This window comes from Diabrotica undecimpunctata, chromosome 9, assembly GCF_040954645.1.
Source record: "Diabrotica undecimpunctata isolate CICGRU chromosome 9, icDiaUnde3, whole genome shotgun sequence".
Classification (NCBI taxonomy): domain Eukaryota; kingdom Metazoa; phylum Arthropoda; class Insecta; order Coleoptera; family Chrysomelidae; genus Diabrotica; species Diabrotica undecimpunctata.
Genome location: NC_092811.1, coordinates 116,397,646 through 116,420,990, shown reverse-complemented (window position 1 = coordinate 116,420,990; position 23,345 = coordinate 116,397,646). Strand labels below are relative to the sequence as shown.

The 23,345-nt window shown below is 34.4% G+C and overlaps 1 protein-coding gene across 1 annotated transcript in view; it reads left to right on the top strand.

Annotated features, from left to right (window-relative positions):
• The window catches only part of Gyc88E (Guanylyl cyclase at 88E), a 97,993-nt gene that overhangs the window by 54,084 nt on the left and 20,564 nt on the right, over nt 1-23,345 (top strand). Inside the window, exons 3-7 of the mRNA XM_072544063.1 lie at nt 481-762; nt 17,416-17,621; nt 19,256-19,379; nt 20,836-20,977; nt 21,785-21,911. Of these exons, the coding sequence (XP_072400164.1) occupies nt 481-762; nt 17,416-17,621; nt 19,256-19,379; nt 20,836-20,977; nt 21,785-21,911 (881 nt within the window). The remainder of the gene's footprint in view (nt 1-480; nt 763-17,415; nt 17,622-19,255; nt 19,380-20,835; nt 20,978-21,784; nt 21,912-23,345) is intronic.

Genomic DNA, 23,345 nt, shown 5'->3' with positions numbered 1-23,345 from the left:
CTTTTTCTTTGCTGGAACACTGAAAGAACAAACAAGATAACGACACTCCACAGTAGCTTCAATTTTACCTAAATAATTACCTGCTCAACTAATGTTAACTAAGCTGAGGTACTTGCGGTCGGCTTTTATTGCAATCATTAAGCACTCAACCATTTTTCGTGAAATAAACTATACAAAAGTACAAGTGTTTTAAGTTAAAGAATGACTGCAGCTGTGGTAGTGCTGTATTATAACCAGAAAATACCACTAAAACAATTAGCGTACATTCACCCTTATTTATTATTAACATCAACAGTCAGAGTAGATCTTTGTTCTGACGTTCTACTCTCTTATTAACTTTTAGCATATCTTCCATTATATTCCACTCCTTTAGTTCTTTTCTTATTTAATCGCTTTACATAAAATATTGTTATAAAACTATTATTAAAACCCTACTTAAAACGCAAAACGAATAAATTTTTAATACTTCATATTTTTCAGATATTGCAAGTTAGCGAAAGAGAATTTTTCGATCAAATGGGCGTATTTTTTATTGGATTCGTGAGCCAATATGGTTACGATAGAGTTCTATCAGTTTTGGGTAGACATATGAGAGATTTTCTTAACGGTCTCGACAACCTTCACGAATACCTAAAGTTTTCTTATCCTAGAATGAGGGCGCCTAGTTTTATTTGCGAAAATGAAACGAAACAGGGATTGACGCTGCATTACAGAAGCAAGAGAAGGGGATTTGTGTATTACACTATAGGGCAAATAAGGGAGGTAAGTTAAACAATAAAGTAGGATTTTCCTTTAATTAAAGTTATATTGCAGGACTGTATGTGTTTAACATGATTAAATAAATTTTTATTTTAATTTTAAAAATTGCCAGTTTCATTTACTTAGTAGATTTATATTATTTATTTAGCGTAGGACATTTCGTTAGTATGCGTGCAGAGGGGTACAAGTATACATTTGGTGAAAAATGAGAAAAGTATACCACGCTGTAAAAAACAAGTTCATCTGTGGTTGTGCAAAGAGACATAAGTCAATAATAACACCATTGTCTAGATATGAGTTGGTGCCCAATGACTCTAAATCAAAATTTTATCATTCATTGCGTGCAAAGGAGTATAAGTAGACGTGTATCTAATAGCGCCACTAGCGCGTCCTGTGCGTTTAGTGATAAGTCGACTTTTGTCTCTTGACACCAGTATTCAGTTAACTTGTACCTGTTGGCACGTGACGTTCTAACCTCAAAATAAGTGTTAAGCTCGTATTTACAAAAAATTTTGTTAATGTCCCAGTTTAAAATGAGGTCTTTCCGAGGTAATAAAATTCTGGAAATGTGTGGGAATGTACAATCAAATGAAACAGGTAAGTTATTATTATTAAAATTTGTTTTAATATGACTAATACCTACAATAATACGTAGATTCCGATCCCGAATCTTATCAACATTTTTCTGAACATCAAGAGGAAGCAGATAAAAAGCCAGAGCCAGAAAATAGACAGACTAATAGTAACCTAGGCAGTGGTACAAATAAGTTCTCGTTTGTTGAGTTTAAGAAAAAATTAATACCTATGTTTTTAGGTTCAAATGCAGCTCCATTTATTTCTGAGTTTCCATCTGACATACTATATGGTCTTGATGATGATAGTGATCTTGATCCTTCCTATGATCCGAAGGAAGATTCTGACGTTTTATTATCGGATGAAGATGACATTTTAAGACCGAAAAAACAAAAAAACCTACCGGAAAATGAAATCAAATCAAATGTGGTTGGTGTGAGTACCGTAAATAAGGGTTACTTTGGCCCTAGGGTCCTACTTTGGCCCAAATTAAAAATAAAACGTTTTCAAAGTATCTCGAGAGAGTAGATTTTAAGCCGATGTCGGTAGTTTCCGATGAAGTGCAGACCTGCGCAACTCGTAACGACCTTCAAATGTTTCACGTATCGCCTCCTATAACAGCATGAGTGCTTTTGATGTTGTATGTGCAACAAGTGATTTTTTAATGTCTCAAACTTTTACATGCAAAAACCGTTTTACGCCTGTTATAATATTCGTAAGTACTTTTTTAACATCAGAATTTAATACTTAATGCAGTGGAATGGTTATAATTTGCATTATTCTCAGCTTTTTTTATTTTAAAATTCAATAATAAAACCAGTTCAGATAACCTCAAAAATATGACCTTTGACCCAACTTATATTTGGGCCAAAGTAGGTCTGACGTTTATTTTATTTTTTTTTTTATTATTACCTACCTACTGCTTTAAATCAACATTCTGGGCGTTCTTCTATTGAATAAATTTATTTTTAGATTAGGGAAGATGCCCTATAACTACAAACGCCAACCAGGAAGCCGGAGTTATGCCGACTACAGTCAAGATCATCTCCAAACCTGTTTAGAAGCAATCAGATCTGGTGAAATGACACAAAGGCAAGCCGCAGATATTTTTAAAATACCACGAAGCACTATTAAAAACAAACAAAAAACAAAAAATCTGTTTTTGAGCTCACCGGGTCATCCCAAAGTCTTTACCCAGGAAGAAGAGTTAGCATTTGCTAGTCACATCGACAAAATGTGTGAATTCGGATTTCCAATTGGTGAACTGGATTTGAGATATATTGTAAAAAGTTATGTCACAAGACAAGGAAAGACAATACAGTGTTTTTGCAATAATTTGCCTGGCCGTAAATGGACCAAATCTTTCTTAAAAAGACATCCTCAGCTGACAGTCAGGTTTGCATTAAATATAAAAAGAAATCGTGCTCAGATTGATAGAAAAATAATCTCAGACTACTTCGATCACTTAAAAGAAGTAGTTGAGAATGTACCGACTCAGAACATTTATAACTATGACGAAACATGCATGTCTGACGATCCAGGCAGGAAGAAAGTAATCTGTCGTAGGGGTTCAAAGTATCCAGAGCGTATCATGAATTCGACTAAGTCCAACATTAGCGTTATGTTTTGTGGTAATGCCACCTTATATTATTTATAAGGCTGAACATTTGTGGACCACTTGGTTGGAAGGTGGCCCCGAAGGAGTGCATTATAACAGGACAAAACAAGGTTGGATCGATGGAGCAACATTTGAAGATTGGTTTGCTACACATCTTCTTCCAATCTTAAAAAAACAAGAAGGTAAAAAAGTAGTTATCGGTGATAATCTTAGCTCACATGTAAGCTTAAACGTGGTCAGGCTTTGCAAAGAGAACAATATCCAATTCGTATGCTTGCCTCCAAACTCCTCACACCTAACACAACCACTTGATGTGGCCTATTTTAGGCCACTCAAAAGTAAGTGGCGACAGATTCTTACCGAATGGAAACAATCTGATAGTGGCAAAACTGTTGCTACATTACCAAAAGATATTTTTCCAAGATTGTTGAAAAAATCTTTGTATAACTTAGAGCTTCATCAAAAGGAAAACTTAAAGTCTGGTTTTAAAAAGGCCGGCATACATCCCTTAGACAAAGAAGAAGTATCGAAGCGCTTGCCTTCCAACAATGTGACAGTTAATTTGGAATTGGTAGGACAAACATTTATCCGCCATTTGGAACAGAAAAAGTCAGAAGTTGTTAAACCTCGATTAATAAAACGAAAAAAAATAGACGTTCCTGCTAGTAAAAGCATAACAGTTAACGATATTATTCAGCATCAAGAACACCAAATGAATTAAAAAGGTCAAAAGAAGAATGAAAAGAAGATGGAAAACGAGAAGAAAAAAGAAGAAAAAAAAGGGAAAAACTAGAAAAAAAGCGACAGACGGCTTTAGAAAAAAAACAAGAAGTTAAGAGACAAAATAGAAAAATGAATAAAAATGACATGGAACTTTCAACTTCGGAAGAAGATAGTGATAATTACAGCATTGTTTCATCCGGTCATAGTGACATGGTTCTTTTAACGGACGAAGAAGAGGAAATTAACACAATCAGTGTTCTCCAGGAAAATCACCCAAATGTCGATCCAGTTGCATCTTCTTTCAGTGACATAAAACCCCAGGAACAAAACAAAGAAGAAGAATTAAAGTCAAATCTGCAAACAGGAAACTTCGTTGTTGTTGAATGGAATAAGCTACAGTTCCCTGGGATAGCTGTTAATGTGTCAGAAGAAGGTGCTGTTGTTGAATGCATGGAACGTACCAACAAGTGTTGGAAGTGGCCAAAAGAAAAGGACTCTTTGTTTTACAAGTGGAGCGCTATTAAGAAAAAATCCAACCTCCAAAACAGTTAAAAAGAGGACTATTTTCCGTCAGCAATTTGTAAAAAATATAAATTGTTTGCTAAAACTTCATTTTTGTACCTTTTTTAAAAAAACATAATTCGAAATATATTTTTCTGTCATATAAATATACTGAATAAATAAACCTATGTCTTTCTTTGACCCTAACTATTTATATAATGCTTTAAAGTAGGTAATATCATATTGGGCCAAAGTAACCCTAACATAAGGATAACATTGGCCCAGGTAAAAAGTTATATATTTTTTTTTAAAAACACTAAAATGCTTTATGCATGTTATTTAAGATAGTTTAATTATGTAAAACAGGTGAACACATCTTAGTAGTAGAAAAATGCTAAGATTTATTGAGAGTTGATTTAAAAGGTTTTAATAAATGGGCCAAAGTAGCCCGAGTTTACGGTAACGTAAATTTAGAAAACACAGTACACATAACACCAGTGAAACGAAGTATGAATATTCGTATAAAAAATAGCGGAAATAAACTTATAAAAGGTGACACAATAAAAGTAAGGTTAGAAAATAAATCGAGAAGAAATTTAGGGCAAAGCTATAAAACTCGAAAAGGCAAAGAAGTTGAAGCGAGACAGTGCAAACCACTAACAAATTGTCGTATGAAATGCCAGGAAAACTTTAATGATGTTGCAAGACACACTTTATTTAAAGAATATTGGGCCATGGGTAGCCATAATAATAGAGTTGCGTATTTAGCTAGTCTTGTAAACATCGTTGAAAAGAAAACATCAAAACAAAAAGTTGCTGATGAATCTAAACAAAAATTTCGTTTGTTAACCTATCGATATCATCTTCAGATTAATGGTAATTTAATACCAACATGTAAGTCGTGCTTTCAAAAGACTTTTGGTGAAAGCAGTAAATTTATTACAAACACTTTACTCCAAAAGGGCGCTTCTAGTTGTGGAATAATACACGACGATAATAGAGGATCCCATAAGCCATGGCATAAATTATCTGATGAAGTTACTCAAGCTGTTAAACATCACATTTTGTCTTTGCCTGCGTACGAAAGTCACTATTGCAGAAACCAAACAAGCAAAAAGTATCTTCCACCTCACTATACAGTTGCAAAGATTTATGAAGAATATCTTAAACAAGAGTCCATACACCAACCTGTAAGCAGAAAGGTTTACGAGAACATTTTTCACAACATGAAAATAGCTATAAAAACACCAAAAAAGGATACATGTCAAACATGTGACCAACTGCATATAAAAATTAAAGCAAATGCCGAAAATACTGACGAATTTTGTAAACAACTAGCCACTCATCAAGCCGAAGCTGACTATGCATACAAATCAAAAGCAAATGACAAAATAAACAATACGAACAACACCTCTACAAAAGTGTACACCTTTGATATGCAGCAGTATCTCCCAACACCTAATCTAGTTACATCCGTTGCGTTTTATAAAAGACAACTATGGACCTTTAATCTTACTGTCCATGATTGTATTACCGGACAATCTTTTAATCATATGTGGCACTAAGTCATTTCCGGAAGAGGTGCAAATCAAATTGGTTCGTGCTTGTATAAGCATCTTTTTGACCTTCCTACGGATATTTCCCACGTTATATTGTATTCAGATACGTGTGGTGGTCAAAATAAGAATACACACGTTATGGCAATGTTTTTTACGTTACTACAAAATAGCCGAAATTTGAAAACCATTGACCATAAGTTTCTTATTGCAGGGCATACACATATGGAATGTGACACTGACCATTCCACGATAGAGAGAACTAGAAAGAGATATGGAACCTTAATAAATCATCCTTATGACTGGATGCAACTAGTGAGACAAACAGGAAAGGGGAAACCATTTGTCGTGAAAGAAATGAAAAGGGAAGATTTTTATGATTATGCTTCGCTGTTTAAAACTTCTTTACAGCAAAAGAAAGTAAACGAAGAAAGCGAAAAATTTGTTTGGAGGAATGTAAAGTGGTTACGATACAACAAAGAGCAGTGTGGAGTTCTTTATTATAAAACTTCATTAAATCCTTTGGAACCTTTTAAGAAAGGAGTTTGGAGAAGAATGGTTACTTAAATTATCGGTCTGCTTCTTTGAATAAAAAAGATCTTTAGAAGGCTGTGAGGTTATTCAAAATTGTAAATAAACCAGTTATAGAGATCCCTCAGGAGCTTAAAGATCCTATATCTATAAATAATTATTTTACATCTGTCTTTAGCCCTGTAAATTGTTGTCCTGAGACAACCCAATGGTATCAGTCAAATATTTTTAACCCAGATATTATTTTCTCGTTTAAAATGGCCACTATTGATGAAATTAAATCACTTATATTAGGGTTAAAATCGGAAGCTGTTGGGTGTGATAATATTTCTGCAAAGATGCTACAACTCTCCCTTTCTATTACTGCTCCTTATATTACTCACATTATAAATTGTTGTTTGGAGGTAGGGTATTTTCCGGATACTTGGAAATATGCTTTGGTAAAAGCACTGCCCAAATCAAATAAACCTGAATCACTTAATGATCTTCGCCCAATAAGCATCCTACCGGGACTGTCAAAAATTTTAGAAAAGGTTATCTATAAACAGATATACGATTATATTTTTAGAAATAATGTAGTTACGTGTATACAATCAGGCTTTAGAAAAGAGTTTAGTACAACGACCCTGCTTCTTGACTTAACCGATAATATACTTCGATCATTTGATGAAGGAAAAGCAACCTCAGTCATCTTGCTTGATTTTTCTAAAGCCTTCGACACTATTGATCACACTCTTCTGTGTGCTAAATTGAAATATTTTGGATTTGATGATACCTCCTTACAGTTTTTCAAATTTTATTTGGTAAATCGTTATCAAAAGGTCATAATCGATAATAGTTCATCAGAATTTGCATCTATCAGTTCAGGGGTGCCTCAAGGTTCGGTTCTTGGTCCTCTTCTTTTTTCAATATATATTTCCGACCTGTATAAATCTTTAAATAATCTGAAATTGCACTCTTTTACAGATGACACACAACTGTATTTCTCTTTTGAACCTAACTCTGTAAATCAAGCGTCACAAAAAATAAATCAGGATTTGGAATCTATTTGTACTTATTCCACTAGACATAATCTTAAACTTAATGCTAAAAAATGTAATTCTTTGTTATATTGTTCAAAAAATTATAAAGCCACTGATCAGGATAACTTAAAACTAATTATAAAAAATGAACCTCTAAAAAATGTTAATAGTTGCAGAAACTTAGGAGTCATATATGACTGTACGCTATGTTTTCAAGAGCATGTCACCCTTTTAGTAAAAAAGTGCTATTTAGTTATGCGTCAACTGTATAGAAGTAAAGGCATTTTAAACTTTAAATTGCGTAAGTTACTTTGTGAAACTATGGTTATGTCAATTCTTAATTATGGGCTCTTGGTATTTTACCCTTGCTTAGATCAAGTTACGAAATTGAGGTTGCAAAAAATTCAAAATAATTGTTGCAGATTTGTTTTTGGCATAAGAAAATATGATCGTGATCATGCAAAATTATAGAACTTCAATGGTTAACAATAGATAATTTATACAAATATCACCTCGTCTCATTGATATATCGAATTATTTCGTCGTCAAATCCTATTTATTTAAGGAACAAATTAGTATTTCGTGAAGACGCTCATAATCTGGATCTGAGATATCCTCATAGTCTTATGCTGCCAAGATATAGACTAGCTATTTTCCAGCGATCGTTTACTTACAATGCTGTTTTAGTGTTTAATAGTTTAACAAAAAATTTAAGAGGTAAATCTCTTGATTTCATGAAGCGGCATTATAAGAAATTTTTACTACAATCGCAGTAACGTTATTATTATTATATAGTATATCGTTGTCGTAATTGTTACCATTAGAATTTTTAGATTTTTTTTTTGTTTTTAATTATCATTAATATCATTTATCACATAACATCACAAATTATTTTCTTTATCTTATTTTTCTAGTAGCCACATGACTATTTCTACCATTTCAATATTATATTATTATTTATGTCAATTTATAAATCATTTTTTTTTCATGTTCTACTTATTTCAAACTGACTTTGTAAACTTGAGGTTAAGTGGAGTAGCTCTAGCTAGACTTCGCCTCATGTATCTCGTGTTTGTAAATTTTTACAGACTAAATAAAGGCAATTTATTATTATTATTATAAAGTCAACTTTCAGTGAAGAGGCCGCAATACAGTGTCTTAGACTCCAAACCTTTGTCATGAAGGCCCGGTAGCTATTTCTGATAAGAAAAAACGAAACTTAATAGAATTACTACCTTACATCTCTGAAATTTTTCATGACTTCTACAAAAGTTTACCTTGCGAAAGTGATGTATGTGACGTATATCCCGATTCTGTCGAAGATGAAGATAAATTTGATGCAGATTAGTAGTTTGTAATTAAGAACTTTTATCTTTTTTTTGCGAACTTTTAGTATTATATAGTTAGAATATATGTTTTTTTGGTTGTGCAGGTTAATATAAATAAAATTTATTTTTATTTTTGTAACAATAGAGTAAAACTCAGGTTTACGATAATTTCTATTTTGGTGGATAAAGCGTTAAGTAGATTTATCTTGTTGTGTCAATGGACATAAGTGTATTTATTTTCGAAAATCATTGTTACATCAAATAAATAAAGTTGGCAATTAGGGGTGTTCTATAAATAACAATCAATACCCAGAAATTAAAATTTCGGCAATTAACGTAATTTGTTAAACTTAAGTTTGAAAAGCACCGCTATCTTAATCTCCATTTTTCTCAAAACTTCAATTTATTGACTTATACCCCTTTGCACAAACACCAACGATTTATACATTACAAATCGCTGCTTTAGAACAGAACTAGTCTATATCCGAAATCATAACTTTTCAGGAGAGCAATTTGAAGTTTTTCAGGAGTTTGGTTTTCCATTATTTTGTTTTTCAAATATTAACGTTTATTTTGTGCATACTTTTCAATTCATTTAGAAATTCATAAAAAATTAGGTGGATATAGACTAGTGCTGCATCAAAATTATTAGTGGAGAAGTAGCTTATCTGGACTTATGCTAGTTCTACACTAACAATATTCTTCATTCTTACAAAAACACGCAGTTGCTATTTAAGTAAAGCCGAATGAAGGAATTTATTTTTTTAATGCTAATAACTAGCATTAAATTTAGCATGCATAATCACACAACACTTTACTCTGCTTTTCACTCACTCATTATACCAGTTCAAAAGGCTTTGTTCTTTTGAGCCTTTTTTCTAGGTTCGTATTGTCGAGGAGCTGGATAGCCTCGACGTTTACATGATGATGGAGTCGTTGTTCATGGCTTCCTGCAAATTTCATGATTATCTGATTGACGTCTTCCATCTTGAGGTCCCGGTGAAGGTCGTTATTCCTAACGTACTATGGCGCATCTACGATGTTCCTCAGTACTTTATTCTGGAATATCTGGATTACTTTGATGTTACTAGGCTTGGCACAGCCCCAGAGTTGGCAGCCATAGGTCCATACTGGTCTCAGTATTTGTTTATAGATTAGGAGTTTATTATTTATGGATAGAGAGGAATGTCTTCCCATTAACCAATACATTTTCTTGTAGCGGATGCCTAGTTCTTCTCTTTTCTTCTTCACGTGAGCTTTCCAGCGAAGTTTCGCATCAAGAGTGATCCCCAAGTACTTTGCTGATGTTGCAATAGGCACTTGGACATCATTTATTCTAATAGGAATATTATTAATTCTCTTATTGGTAAAATTTATATGGACTGATTTATTCTCATTCAGTTTAATTTTCCATTTTTTTGGTCCATTCATGGATTTTATTTATTGAATTTTGTAGTTTTTCTGTAGCTTCTTCGACGGTGTCACTTACCGCTAAGACAGCAGCGTCATCTGCGAAGGTAGCTATGGTGTCGTCTTCTAGTTCAGGTATATCACACGTGTATATTAGATATAGGACTGGACCCAATACACTCCCTTGTGGAACACCTGCTTCAATATCCTTGAGATCAGTGAATGCATCTTCTTGTTTAACTCTAAAATGTCTGTTCGCTAGATATGATTGTAATATATTTGAATATTGTTTAGGCATGAATGATTTAAGTTTATGTATCAAACCCTTATGCCAGACTTTATCAAACGCCTGTGCCACATCTAGGAAGGTTGCAGAACAGACTTTTCTCTAATGATCTTTCAATTATAGCAGTTATTCTATGCACCTGGTCAATTGTCGAATGCTTATTTCTAAATCCAAATTGATGATCTGGAATTATTTTCTTTTCTTTAATTATTGGTAGGATTCTTCGCAGGAGGAGTTTTTCAAACACCTTGGACATCACAGGTAGGAGTGATATTGGTCTATATGATGTCACCTCATTGGGGGGTTTCCCAGGCTTTGGTATCATGATCACCTCAGCTATCTTCCATAAATCTGGAACATATTGTAGTCTAAAGGCAGCATTTATTAAATTTTTTAATTTTACGATAGCTTTTCTTGGTAGATTTTTTAGCAGTCATCCGGTGATGAGGTCATAACCTGGTGCTTTATTTGGGTCGATTTGTTCTTTAATTAACTCAGCTACTTCTTTTGGGGAAGTTGGCTTGATATTCTCATCTGTTTGCTTTGGTTCAGGCCAATCCTGGTCATCGTCTTGATCATCTTGCAACTTAAATGTGTTCTCTAGATGAGTGGCAAATCTCTCTGCCTTCTGCTGATTATTTCTGGCCCAACTACCGTCTTCCAGTTTTATTGGAGGAGAATGTAATATTGGCCTTTTAATTCTTTTTGTAGCTTTCCAAAGCGAATACTCTGTGCTGCTGTCGTTTGTTAACTCTTCCAGATAAGATTTAATAGATTCATTCTTAATTTTCTGGATTTCCCTTTTAAGTTGCTGGCTGGCATTGTTTAGGTTAGTTTTGTCTCGAGGGGCTCTCGTTTGCTGCCATTTTCTTCTTAGTTTTCTTTTTTCTTTTATTAATTCACGAATTTCTTTAGGGTAGTTGTTCCCTTTAACTTTTGTTTTCAGTATGGGAGTGCAATCCCATGCTGAATCTTGAATATATTTGACAAATAAATCTAATTCTTGATCTATCTGTTCAATTGTCTTTAGTGGCACGGCTAAAACGATCTTTTCTTCAAGAGTTACTTTAAAACTTTCCCAGTCTGTGAGCTTATTAGTTAAGGTTGGGTTGTTCTCTTTTCTAATAATCATACCACTCATGGTTAGAATTATGGGTGAATGATCGGAGTTCATATCCCATCCTTCACAAATGTCCAAGTAATTGGATGAGATATTTTTAATTATGAAGAAATCTATTAAATCTGGTATTTTATTCCTATCAGTTGGACAATAAGTTGGCTTCCCTGTAGATATTACATCTCCTTTCTGATCTTTGACAGCTGCTAATAGTTCTTTTCCTTTAGTAGTTGTAAGCCTAGACCCCCATTGAATGTGTTTCGCATTGAAATTACCCCCAATGATATATCTATTGCCTAAACTTTTCATAAAATCAATATATTGATCTTTTTTAATATTATGTCTAGGAGGACTATAAATTGCACTTAAAATGAAGGAATGATTCAATAAATTACTACTGTTCATAAAAATAAAAATGTAGATAAAATTAGTATCTACACAATAGAACAAACATGAAGAATGTCCTAAAATGAGATAGAGTAAAACATATATTGCTGGTTACAAAATATGAGAGCTCTTACCTGTACTTAATATAAGAATGTCTTAAACACTAACGGTTCAAAAAGCTATCCAAAGGTACAAAACGGTTTATTAAAGAGAAAAGGAGAGAAAAACAAATAGCATAAATAAAATCAGTACAAATACATAAAGAACTAAACAAAATTCCTACTACTAAATACTACTTACTAGTAAACAAGCCTTTCGAAAGTGTAAGTGCACTATTGTCTATCCAAGTCGTAATCACGAAGATCCTGGATCAAGAGCTGCGGAGATGTGGTAACCATTTGTCAAAGACCACCCAGAGAACCATGCGAAAAATACCTTTAAACACTTCTAGTGTATACAAAAACGGGCACTACTGTATTTTAATCAATATGTATAATATATATCACAATGTGTGATTATAATTGATTGCTCTTATACCAACAGCGGGACAAATCGTTGACCGATTTGGAGAGCACTGTCTACCTGTTTTCGACTATAATATACACCAGTTTGCCTATAGGAACATCCTTGGTCCCAGCTGGTATGATAATTTTGGCTAGATAACCTTCCTCCGGAGTTTCGGAACCCATGGTCGCCTTGTCAGTCTCGATTTCAGCGAGTAAATCGCCCTCATTGAATTTGTCGCCCTCCTTTTGAGGATTAAATCCTTGACGGATTTTTAGGGACTTCTGCTAAACAGAGATGTTGCTTCATCCACGTCTAAATTCGCTCTGAGGGTAAGCGGGGTGCCTGATTTTTCGGGAAGTCTTTTTTGTAAGAGTTAAAGAGATTTAAAAAGCGCAAAAAAAACTATAATTCTAAAAACTGTTGACAAATTATTTTTACAATCGTTTGACATTTATGACATTTATAGAGTGGGTGCATTTTTGTCAAAAGTGGAGTTAAATACTAAATTAAAAATATTTATAAATAGTTTTACATGTTCGAATAGAATTATTTGAACAAAAAATATTTTAATAATATATCACTGGTTACAAAATAAATTATAAAAACAGTGATTTTTTAAATTAAGTTCGCTTATGACTTTAAATTCAAATAGAAGTCATGGTACATGGTCGGAGTGACCAATCATTTACATAGATATTTCAAGTCTTCTAATTTCTTTGTACTAATAGGTAAACTTTCAGCATCCATCATTAGAAGGTCATTATATACTAAGTTTTTCATCTTCTCCTACGCTCAGTATTAATTCTGATAAAATTCACATCATCATAACTGTATTCTATAAAAACAGCATTGGGGTGATCGGACTCAACCATTATGGCACGTACCTTCTGCCACTTGACCTTTTGTTCATTTTTATTTTTGTCCATTTTGTTTACAAGTATGCTTTCTGAATTCAACAAAATCGTAAAATTCATCAATTTCAGTAACATTGTATGGAATCTTTCTACATGCTCTACGTGCAATAGGGTACCATTGGCACGTATATAGCAACATTTTTGAAGCCCTCTCAACATTACGATGTATACTATCACCTTCGTTTAGAGTATATCCCTTTTCCAAGAAAAAGTGGGAAATTTTAACTTTATGTTTAGCAGCCAGATCTTTATACATTACGACAGCATTTCGTTGAGATTTTGTCCCTCACGATAATACAACTGAGATACATCTAGATGGGACGTTTGAAAAACTTGTTGCATATCAAAAACTGCTGCAAAATAAGTATCATCATTTTCACATCTCTTCTTTGATTTTTCTTTTGTTCCTCTTGCAAGCATTTCGTTCTTTAAATGGTCCTCAATTAAATCATTCATTTTCATTTCTCTCTTGTTCATTGCTGTTTTTATGTATTTTGCATAGGTCACACAAATCCTTTTTTCAAATTAATCATCATTCAATCATCATCAATTACAAATCAATCATCTCGCAGATCCAACACCATACAATTAATCATTGGCATCATCATGTAGCCCTGCAACTCAGGGTTCATCTTGGGTAACTGTATAACTTCTTTCCAATTGGCTCGGTCTTCCATCAATTTGTCGGCAAAGGTATTATTTACTTTTTGGAGATCTGACTAGATGTTGACTGGATGATGTAATCTGTTTAGGCTGCTGGTTTTTTAACTCGTCCAAACGACCGAATTTCTTATAAAATACGGATGAGATTCCTTTAGTCATCTTAAGATCTTGGGCAACACAGTGGGCTAGAGAGACGTTATGCGAAACACTAAAAAGATCCTGCTGAACTTCTGTGGTCACGCCGAATCTAGCACTCTTTCTCTCTGCGTAATTTGACATAAATTCATTAAAGCTTGGTCGCCGGTCATCTTTGATCTCATGTTGAAGGGTTCGTGCTTCTTCTGTTTCATTTGAGCCAGCATATGGTGCAAGACGATTTATGTGAACTACTTTTGGTTTACCTTTCGGCAACTTCTTAATTCGGTATATTACGTCATTTATTTTCTTTTTAATTTCATACGGACCTTCCCATTGTCTCTGCAGTTTGGGAGACAAGCCTCGACGACGTTGTGGATTATAAAGCCAAACAAGATCACCTACTTCATAGCTTTCATTCTTGCATCGAGAATCGTATTAATCTTTCATTCTGTCACTGGCCCGAATGTGTTGTCGGGCAAGTTCATGAATGTTGTTCATTCTTAACTTCAGGCGGTCGACATAATCTTTGCTTGCAACATGCTCTTCGGAAGGTCTGCAGCCAAACTCTAGGTCGCAGGGTAAACGAACTTCACGACCTTACATGAGGCAGGTTGCAGTCTGACCTGTAGTTTCATTCACGGCCGAGCGGTAGGCCATTAGGAATAAATTAATGTGCTGGTCCCAATCTCTTTGATGTTCTGATACAACTTTGGACAGGTGTTTACCCATTGTTCGGTTCATTCTCTCGACCATTCCATCTGATTGAGGATGCAGGGGTGTCGTTCTGGTCTTATTGACACTATTCAATTTACCAACGTTTTGGAAAAGGTTTGACTCGAAGTATCGCCCTTGGTCTGAGTGGATCTCCAACGGAACACCAAATCGGCTAAAGAATTCTTTAACAAGTACCTCTGCAACGGTAGCAGCTTCTTGATTTGGTATCGCATAGGCCTCAGTTTATTTCGTAAAATAATCCATGGCTACCAGGATATTTTTATTTCCATCATTCGTCTCTGGAAGTGGACCTGCAATGTCGATTGCTACTTTTTCCATAGGACTACCAACATTGTACTGTTTCATGGGTGCCCTCTTTTTACCAACTGGACCATTACTGGTTGCACACAGTTCACATTTCCGGCACCATCTTCTTACATCATCTTTACAGTTCACCCAATAGAACCGTTCTCGAACCTTTTGCAGAGTCTTCGTAATACCAAAGTGTCCACCTGATGCACCGTCATGCAACTGACGCAAAACTTCTGACACTTTACTTTTAGGTACAATCAACTGAAGCTTAGTTTCTGTACCATCATCGTTCTCAAAGGTTCTATACAGAAGATCATCTTTCAGCACTAGGCAATTCCATTGGCTCCAGTAATACTTGACTTCTGGACTACATGCACTAATGTCTTGCCAAGAAGGTCTTTCACTTCGACGCATCCAATCCAATACTCTTTTTATACATGGATCATCTGCTTGAGCGTCTTGTAGCTGTTGAGGCTGCCATTGATCATTAATGACGGCGGTTGGTCTCACGGGGCAAAGTCGTTCTTCTAATTCAAGACAACGATTATGATTTGCACTGTATGGCCGTCTTGACTGAGCATCAGCATTTGAATGACTTTTTCCAGCCCTGTGTTCGATTTGTTCTAGCTTTCTGACTGTTGTATTATTTTCTTGCAATTTACGACGAATGTGACCTACGTCGTTACCGTTCACGTCTCTTCGGCATCATGTCACGAACTACTTTCCGTACGATATCCTCCAGACGTTTCTCGTTTTGTTCGTCGCTCTCTTCAGAGGTTCGTACTCGATAGCTCCGTGAAGCTTGACTAGCTATTTCATGTTCTAAGGCAATAGCGAGCGCTTCATCTAAAACTTTCGGTCTTGCTAGTAGTAAAGCTTTCTGTAGTTCAATGTCTCTTAACCCATTGACGAAGGCATCTACAGCAATTCCTTGCAAAATGTTGTCTGGTGCCTCTGGATAGGCCAACAGCGCTATACGAGCAATATTTGCTTCAAATTCTTGCAAACTCTCACTTGCTCGTTGGATTCTACTTGTTATTTGTACTTTGTAGACTTATTGTAGATGGGCATCTCCGTAACGTTTATCTAGTCGAGTGAACAATGTCTGGTAACATTTTTCTTGACCCTTAAGAATTGATCTTAGGATATCCGCAGCATCACCTCGTAAAGCAGCAGTCAAGGAAACAGCTTTTTCTTGTTCTGTCCAATGATTGGCTGTCGCAATAGCTTCAAATTGTCTAAGGTATATGAACCAAGAGGACTTTCCATCAAATGGTGGCAATTTGAATCTCATATGATGTGTCATTTCGTCTCTCGGTGATTCTTCTTTCACTGCCGGATCTAAGGCTACTGTATTAACTGGTGGTAGCCCTTTCGTGTTAGTTATCATGGTCTCTAATTGGTCGATCTTCTCTTCTACGTCTCCTATCTTGTCGTTTACATTTTTCTGTATCTTATCGAATTTTCTTGAGACTTCTTCAAATTTCTCATTGTTTTGAATACATATTTCTTTAATTATTTGTGAAGTCTCGTCGAATCTTCTAAATACATTTTCGAATGTTTCATCGAATCTTTTGGGAACATTCTCTAATTTATTATCATCTCTTTTAGAAGATTCTTCTATCATTTGAGAGACGTTTTCAAATTTCTTATCATTTTTTCTGAAACTCTCTTTGATCTTCATTAAAACTGCTTCTTCTGCTGACTGAAAATGGAATGTCTCTGGGTCATCTCCATTCTTGTTAAGAACATTCTTCAGTCGTTCTTGGAGGATCTTCTTGAACCCGCTGCAATCTGCATCGCGTTCTTCTAGCTGCTCACGCAACTGTTTTACTGAGAGTTGTACTAGCAGCATCTTTGGTCAGGCACGCGTACTTTTTTAAAATGTTCAAAAGTCTTTTTCAAAAGTCACTGCTGAATTTATTTTTAAATAAATTAATTATCCTTACACCGTGATACCAACTGTAGCGTGATTAAATAAAACGAGCGGTTCGAATTTATATACATACATTTATTTATAACTTTACAGTTCGGTAGTATCTTAACAACTAACTCTACTTCTAAAATTGTTACCTATATATACTACAGTTACTAGGTTCGAGAATATTCTTGCGTTGTCCCACCTCTAATTCATCTCATCGAAAGAACCATCGAAGACGGGCGGTATTGACATGTCGATTCTTACGTTTTCTAGATTCATCTTTCTAATAATTATGACGTATTGGAGATGGGCTATTTCGTTACAATATATATATATATATATATATATATATATATATATATATATGTATATGTATGTATAGTGTAAGGGAAGACCAGTCTTTTAGAAATAAATTTTAATGTTTTTTGATTTTAGGTAGCTAGACACTTTTACCATAAAGAAATGAAGATAGAGTTAGTAAGAGAAGAACTATTATTTGATATGGTGCACGTAACATTTCAGTTGACATTTGACAATAGGGCGTTTACTTTAGCATCACTGGCAATGACTAGAGAGGAGAAACACCTACCGATTAGTGCTTCAGTATTATTTGAAATTTTTCCATTTTGTATAGTTTTTGGGTAAGTTTTCTTAACAAAAAAATTTATATACATATTGACAAAATTATTGAACTGAGCAATTTTTAAATTAAAGACTACTTTTGCATTACATTTCTTTTTAGTCGACTTGTAAAGAAATTACGGCGCAAACAATTTTTATCGGTTAAAACTTCTGCAGTTTGTGTAAAATGTCAAGAGATACAATTTTTAATATGATTTGGCAAGATAATAGCTTTACATGCTGGAAAGGCCAATATAATCATACAATTTCACACAATCTTAACATCTTACACGTAATTGTCTACAGTTCGTTAACCTGAGTTGAAGAAAAAATAAGAACTGTATCAATTACTTATCTCAGGTAATTATTCCGTTACGATATCGTAAGAAGACCCTGACGAACAAACGACCCTTGGCGATCAACGAAGATCTGTAGTTCTTCTCTGCTGTCCGCAAGGAGTATTGTTTCATCTGCGTATCTAAGATTATGCAGAAGTGCTCCGTTAATAAATATGCCTTCATTTACGTCTTCTAATGCCTCTTTAAACAATTCTTCTAAATACATATTAAAAAGTAAAGGGGAAAGCACAGACCCTTGTCTTACTCCACGATTTATAGGTATTTCTTTCGATTTTTGTTGGTCCATTCGTATTATGGCTTTCTGATATCGGTATAGATTGGCAATGATTCTCACGTCTTCGTCATCTAATTCTGTGTTCTGCAGTATTTTTGCCATTCTTCGGTGTTGTACTTTGTCGAAAGCTTTTTTGAAGTCGACTAGAAATACGAATACGTCGCAATTGACATCTCGACATCGTTCGATTAGTGTTTGTACATGCTTCTCTGGTCAAAACCTTTTCTGAATCCCAATTAGTTTTTAGCTATTCTATCATCTAGCTTTTTATAGATACGTTCATGTATCACTCGTAAGAACACTTTTAGAATATGATTCATCAAGCTAATTGTCCTGTACTCTTCACACTTCATTGCGTTTGGTTTTTTTCAGTATTGGAATAAATATTGATATTAACCATTCTTACGGAATCTCTCCTGTATAATATATGTCATTAAATAATTCTATTAGTGTGCCCATATGATTTTTTGTTAATATTCTTAAGATTTCTGTAGGTATTTCATCTGGTCCCACGACCTTCTCATTTTTTATACGTTTTAGAGCTTTCTTAATTTCGTCTTTGGTGATTGGTGGCCCATTTCTTCCTCCTCTTGGTTCAATGACCTCTTGTACATACATGTTGTATACCTATAGGTACAAGTATAGGTAGACAATGTTGTATGCCTATAGGTATATACATTATAATACACTGCGCTCTTATACATCTGTGTAAAATGTAATTCAATAGGGTAGATATGAATATTATTATAACATGAATTAAAATTTTTATATTAAGATAAAAATATGTTTTTAAATACATTTTTATGAATATAACACAATACTAAGATTATCTATTTTGTTTTGTATTGACTTTTCTTTAATTTTAATTGAGTAATTTTATAATAATTATTACAATGAAACACAAGCAAGTTATACTTCTCCTCCTCGGTTACTCCCGGAGTGCCACATCTCGATTTTTTTTTAATTTTTCGTCTTAACTGCGCATGTTATAATGTTACTTACTATTTTTTTTTTTTTTTAGATCAGACATGATAGTAAGAAGTATAGGAAATTCTTTGATGGTGATCATCCCAGATTTAGTAGGGAAAAAAATAACCAACTGGTTTGATCTCGTAAGGCCTTTGATTGCTTTTAAATTTGGCTCGGTAAGTAGGGTATTTAATTAAGCGCTATCTATATTTAAATTTAAATAAAATAAAGTGTGTGTGAGATATCATTGAAATTTTCATCGTTCAAGTGTACGTTTCTACTTTGCTAGCTGACGTGCATCCGAAATGTCCAATTTTCAGTGCATAAATCAGGCTGAATTTAACGGACGGCAGGGTTATGTTGGCTTTGAGGATCACTGTCGTTTGTTACTAATTCGCATAACGGATGGCAGGGTTATGTTGGCTTTGAGGACCACTGTCGTTTGTGGCTAATTCGCATAAAATTGTATCTTTGTAAGAACAAGATAAAATCATAGAACAAGACAAACCCCATAACAAAGTATCCAATGGGGTCAAATTGCACGGTCTCGGTAGCCAGTTCACATCATCTTCACGTGAGATGACTATGTCCTTAAATAGTTTATATTCCAATAGACATGAGCTGTATTGCTCTTAGTGCTGTTCTGTTACCGTAAGCGACATGTTATTGGTATCCATATCATTCAATTCAAGAGGTAAGAAGTTGGTAATAATCGATTTACAGCACTCGTCATTAACGGTCATGGTTTAACCAACGTCTTTTTCAAAGAAATTCTTGGATTTTATTTGGATTCGTATCGTCCAAAACTCACCAATTTTGTTTGTTGATCTAACTATTCATCCAAAAATGGGTCTCATCGCTGAAGATGATGTTTCGATGAAATCTAGGTCAGTTTCCAATTACTTCAGAGCCTGCATTCTCAGAGCATTGCATTTAGAGCATTGCATTTAGCGAACAGACGTCGTTCTCTACAGTTCCCCGAAAGGTTTGCGCAGTTGTTACAATTGAACTTAGAGCTAAGATTAATAATATTACAGGAATTTATATTAAACTCAACAGTCTTCCGGGTTGAACCGCGTCGATTATCATTCGCCGAGCTTTCGATCTCCTCTTCGATGTTTTCTTCAGGGCTTCCGAGGTCTCAGTCTCCTGAGCCCCCAGACACTACTATACTGACCACTATCCAATGCATTACTGCTACTGGGAATAGAGGACGGTTCTTTTATGGTGGTGGTGGTCGTCTATGGTGCCGTGGTTTGGGATAAGGTTGGCGTGGGAGTTAACATGGAGGTTAAACGCTAATAAAGTCAATTGAAAGTGAAATAGACAGGTGAGAATATACAAACTGAAGGTCTAATATGAAAAAGAAACAGAAAACAGTGACAAATGAAGACAAAAGATAGAAGCCCTAATTCCTAATATGCATAGAAAACGGCGTATAGATATGTAGCTAGATTTAAAATGTGCAACGCATAGAGCAACGTAGTGCAATTTTGGTTATCGCACAAAACTAAAAGCATCATATTTTTTTTGTTTTCAAGAATCTTGCCGTTTACAAACATCCGGTAAAACCGGAAATGGTAGAAATTCCTAAGTATTTCAGATTAATTGAATTCTGATTAATAATTTTAGATACTCAATAGGACGAACAATATTTTTGAACTAGTGACCGTTGAGCCTATCTTGAATGATAAACCATCAGGACGAAGAGGCCACGAGTTGCTACTTAGTGATGAAATGGAAGTATCCGAAGACAAAAATCTAAGATTAAAAGGTAAAATAGAGTAGGTTGGTGTGATTTAATTTGTAGTAATGTTAATATTTATGCAGTTTTATACTTTAACTGAAATATTTTTATTCTACAATTAATTGTAATGACAATTCTCTCCTTTCGAAGGTTGGCGATCCAAATGGCAATTGCAGCTTTGCAAACTGCTGTATGAAAGATTTCTGTGGATGAGAGGTCAAACCATCTCCTCTGGTCTTTCAGTCATGAGTTTTGGCGTCTTTCAACTGATCTTTTGCCCATTGCTTTTTTTCAACAATCATTTGATCCATTTCGAAATCCAACTTGAGTATCACTCATCTGAAACTCACATTTCTTGTAAATTCGTGGAAGCTTTTACTTTCGTTTTCTGCAATTAATTTAAGTATTTCGACATATTGTCTGTACCGGTGGCTTTTCCGTTCTTCTGAGCTTTAACTGCATAAATAACTTCTTGTTTTGATATTTTTGGGCCTTTTTTATTTATTCGATCATCCATGGATGGTGGAGAACAAGGTCTATCATCGCCAAAAAGTGTCTGAATGTATTATTTCCTTCTCCAGTTTATCTTTTATACCTAAATGCATGAACAAGTAATAATAAGACTCCTTGATTGGCAGTCTTACTATTTCGACCAGAAACCTGGTCTTCCATTGTATTATTTTCCGTACCCGTTGATTAGGAGGCCAATGTATTCATTGGCACAATATTATATTTATTATTATAACAAAATAAATCTAATGCCAATGTATTTTGTATTTTATAGATTGTGTAATCGACTTAATAGTATTAGTAAATAAAATTCAATTTTTTTAGGACAGATGATATACATGGACAACTGGAAAATGATGATGTATTTAGGAACTCCTGTAATGCCAGATTTGAATTCCTTAATACATTCTGGCCTGTATATAAATGATCTCTCGATGCACGATTTTAGCAGGTTAGTTGAAAAACTGTAACCGCACAATAATATTTCAAATACTTAGTTCCTATTTTTATCCCCTGAATGAGGTTTTAGGTCAATTAATGTATTTAGGAACACTTGTTCCTAAATAATTTCTGATCTGAATTCCTTTCTACGTTCGAAACTGTATATAAATAATTTTCAGCGATGGTATGCGGGTAATAGTGCGATGTGACAATCTGCTGTCCTACACACGATGACGAAAACTGTTTAATGACATTAACCATAAACCAGCTAACAACATTTCCGGCTCAACTCCATTTGGCCATGTATATTCTATCGATTGCATCCGTAACTCCTGTTCTTCTTTTTAGATGTAGGTATTCGTACTTTATCTCTGACGGTAATGCTCAATAATCTTCCCTTCGCGTGTTGCATAACTCTAATTTTGTTTATTGTTTTGTTCATCAGAGTTAGTGCTTCTTCACCTTATGCAAAAATGAGTAAAGTAGAACACATTGGTTAAAAACTTTTTTAATTGTCAGATTGTCTCGGCCTGAGCGAATCTCGTATCCCAAATATTTGTAAGCTGTTACTTGGTCAACGCTATCACCTTCAATTTGAATTTTATTGTTTACTACAAGGCTGAGCAAGAAATGTACGAGAAAACAATGGAAAGAGAACTAAAAAAGATACAAATAGAAGAGAAAACTGAGAAAAAATGGTAAAACATAAAGCAAGTAATGAACAAAGCAGCAAAAGAATGTAATAAACAAGAGAATAAAAAGAGGAAAGACTGGTTCGATATAGAGTGCCAAAAAGAAATAGAACTAAGAAAATCATTAAGGATGGAAATGATCACGAAAGAAACAACAGAGACAAAGAATAGATATATGAAGCAAAGACAAAAAGTAAAGAGGGTGCTGAGAGAAAAGAAAACACATAGAAAATAAGCTAAAAGAAATAGAAGAGAATTACAGAAATAAAGAAATAAAAAATCTATATCAAGGCGCTAGAAATGAAAAAAGAGGTTTCCAACAAAAACCCATATTCGTTAAAAACAAAGCAGGAAATAATATAAACGGTGAAGCAGAAATAGTCCAAAGATGGAAAGAGTATGTTGATGAATTACTAAATGGCAATAATAAGTCAAATCAAAGAGAATATATGAAAGCAGAAGCAAGAATGTAACACTTAGAAGACATAGAAGATAATTCACCCAGGAAAGAACAAATCGAGGAAATCATAAAAAATCTGAAAAGCAACAAATGCCCTAGAAGCGATAACATAACAGCAGAGATGATGAAATATGGTGGAAAACTGCTAAATGATTGTATATACAAGATCATAAAGGCGATATGGATAAAAGAACGAATACCAGAAGATTGGAAGGAAGCAATTATTTGCCCATTACACAAAAAAGGAGGCAAAACAGAATGCAGTAATTACAGAGGAGTAGCGTTACTAAAT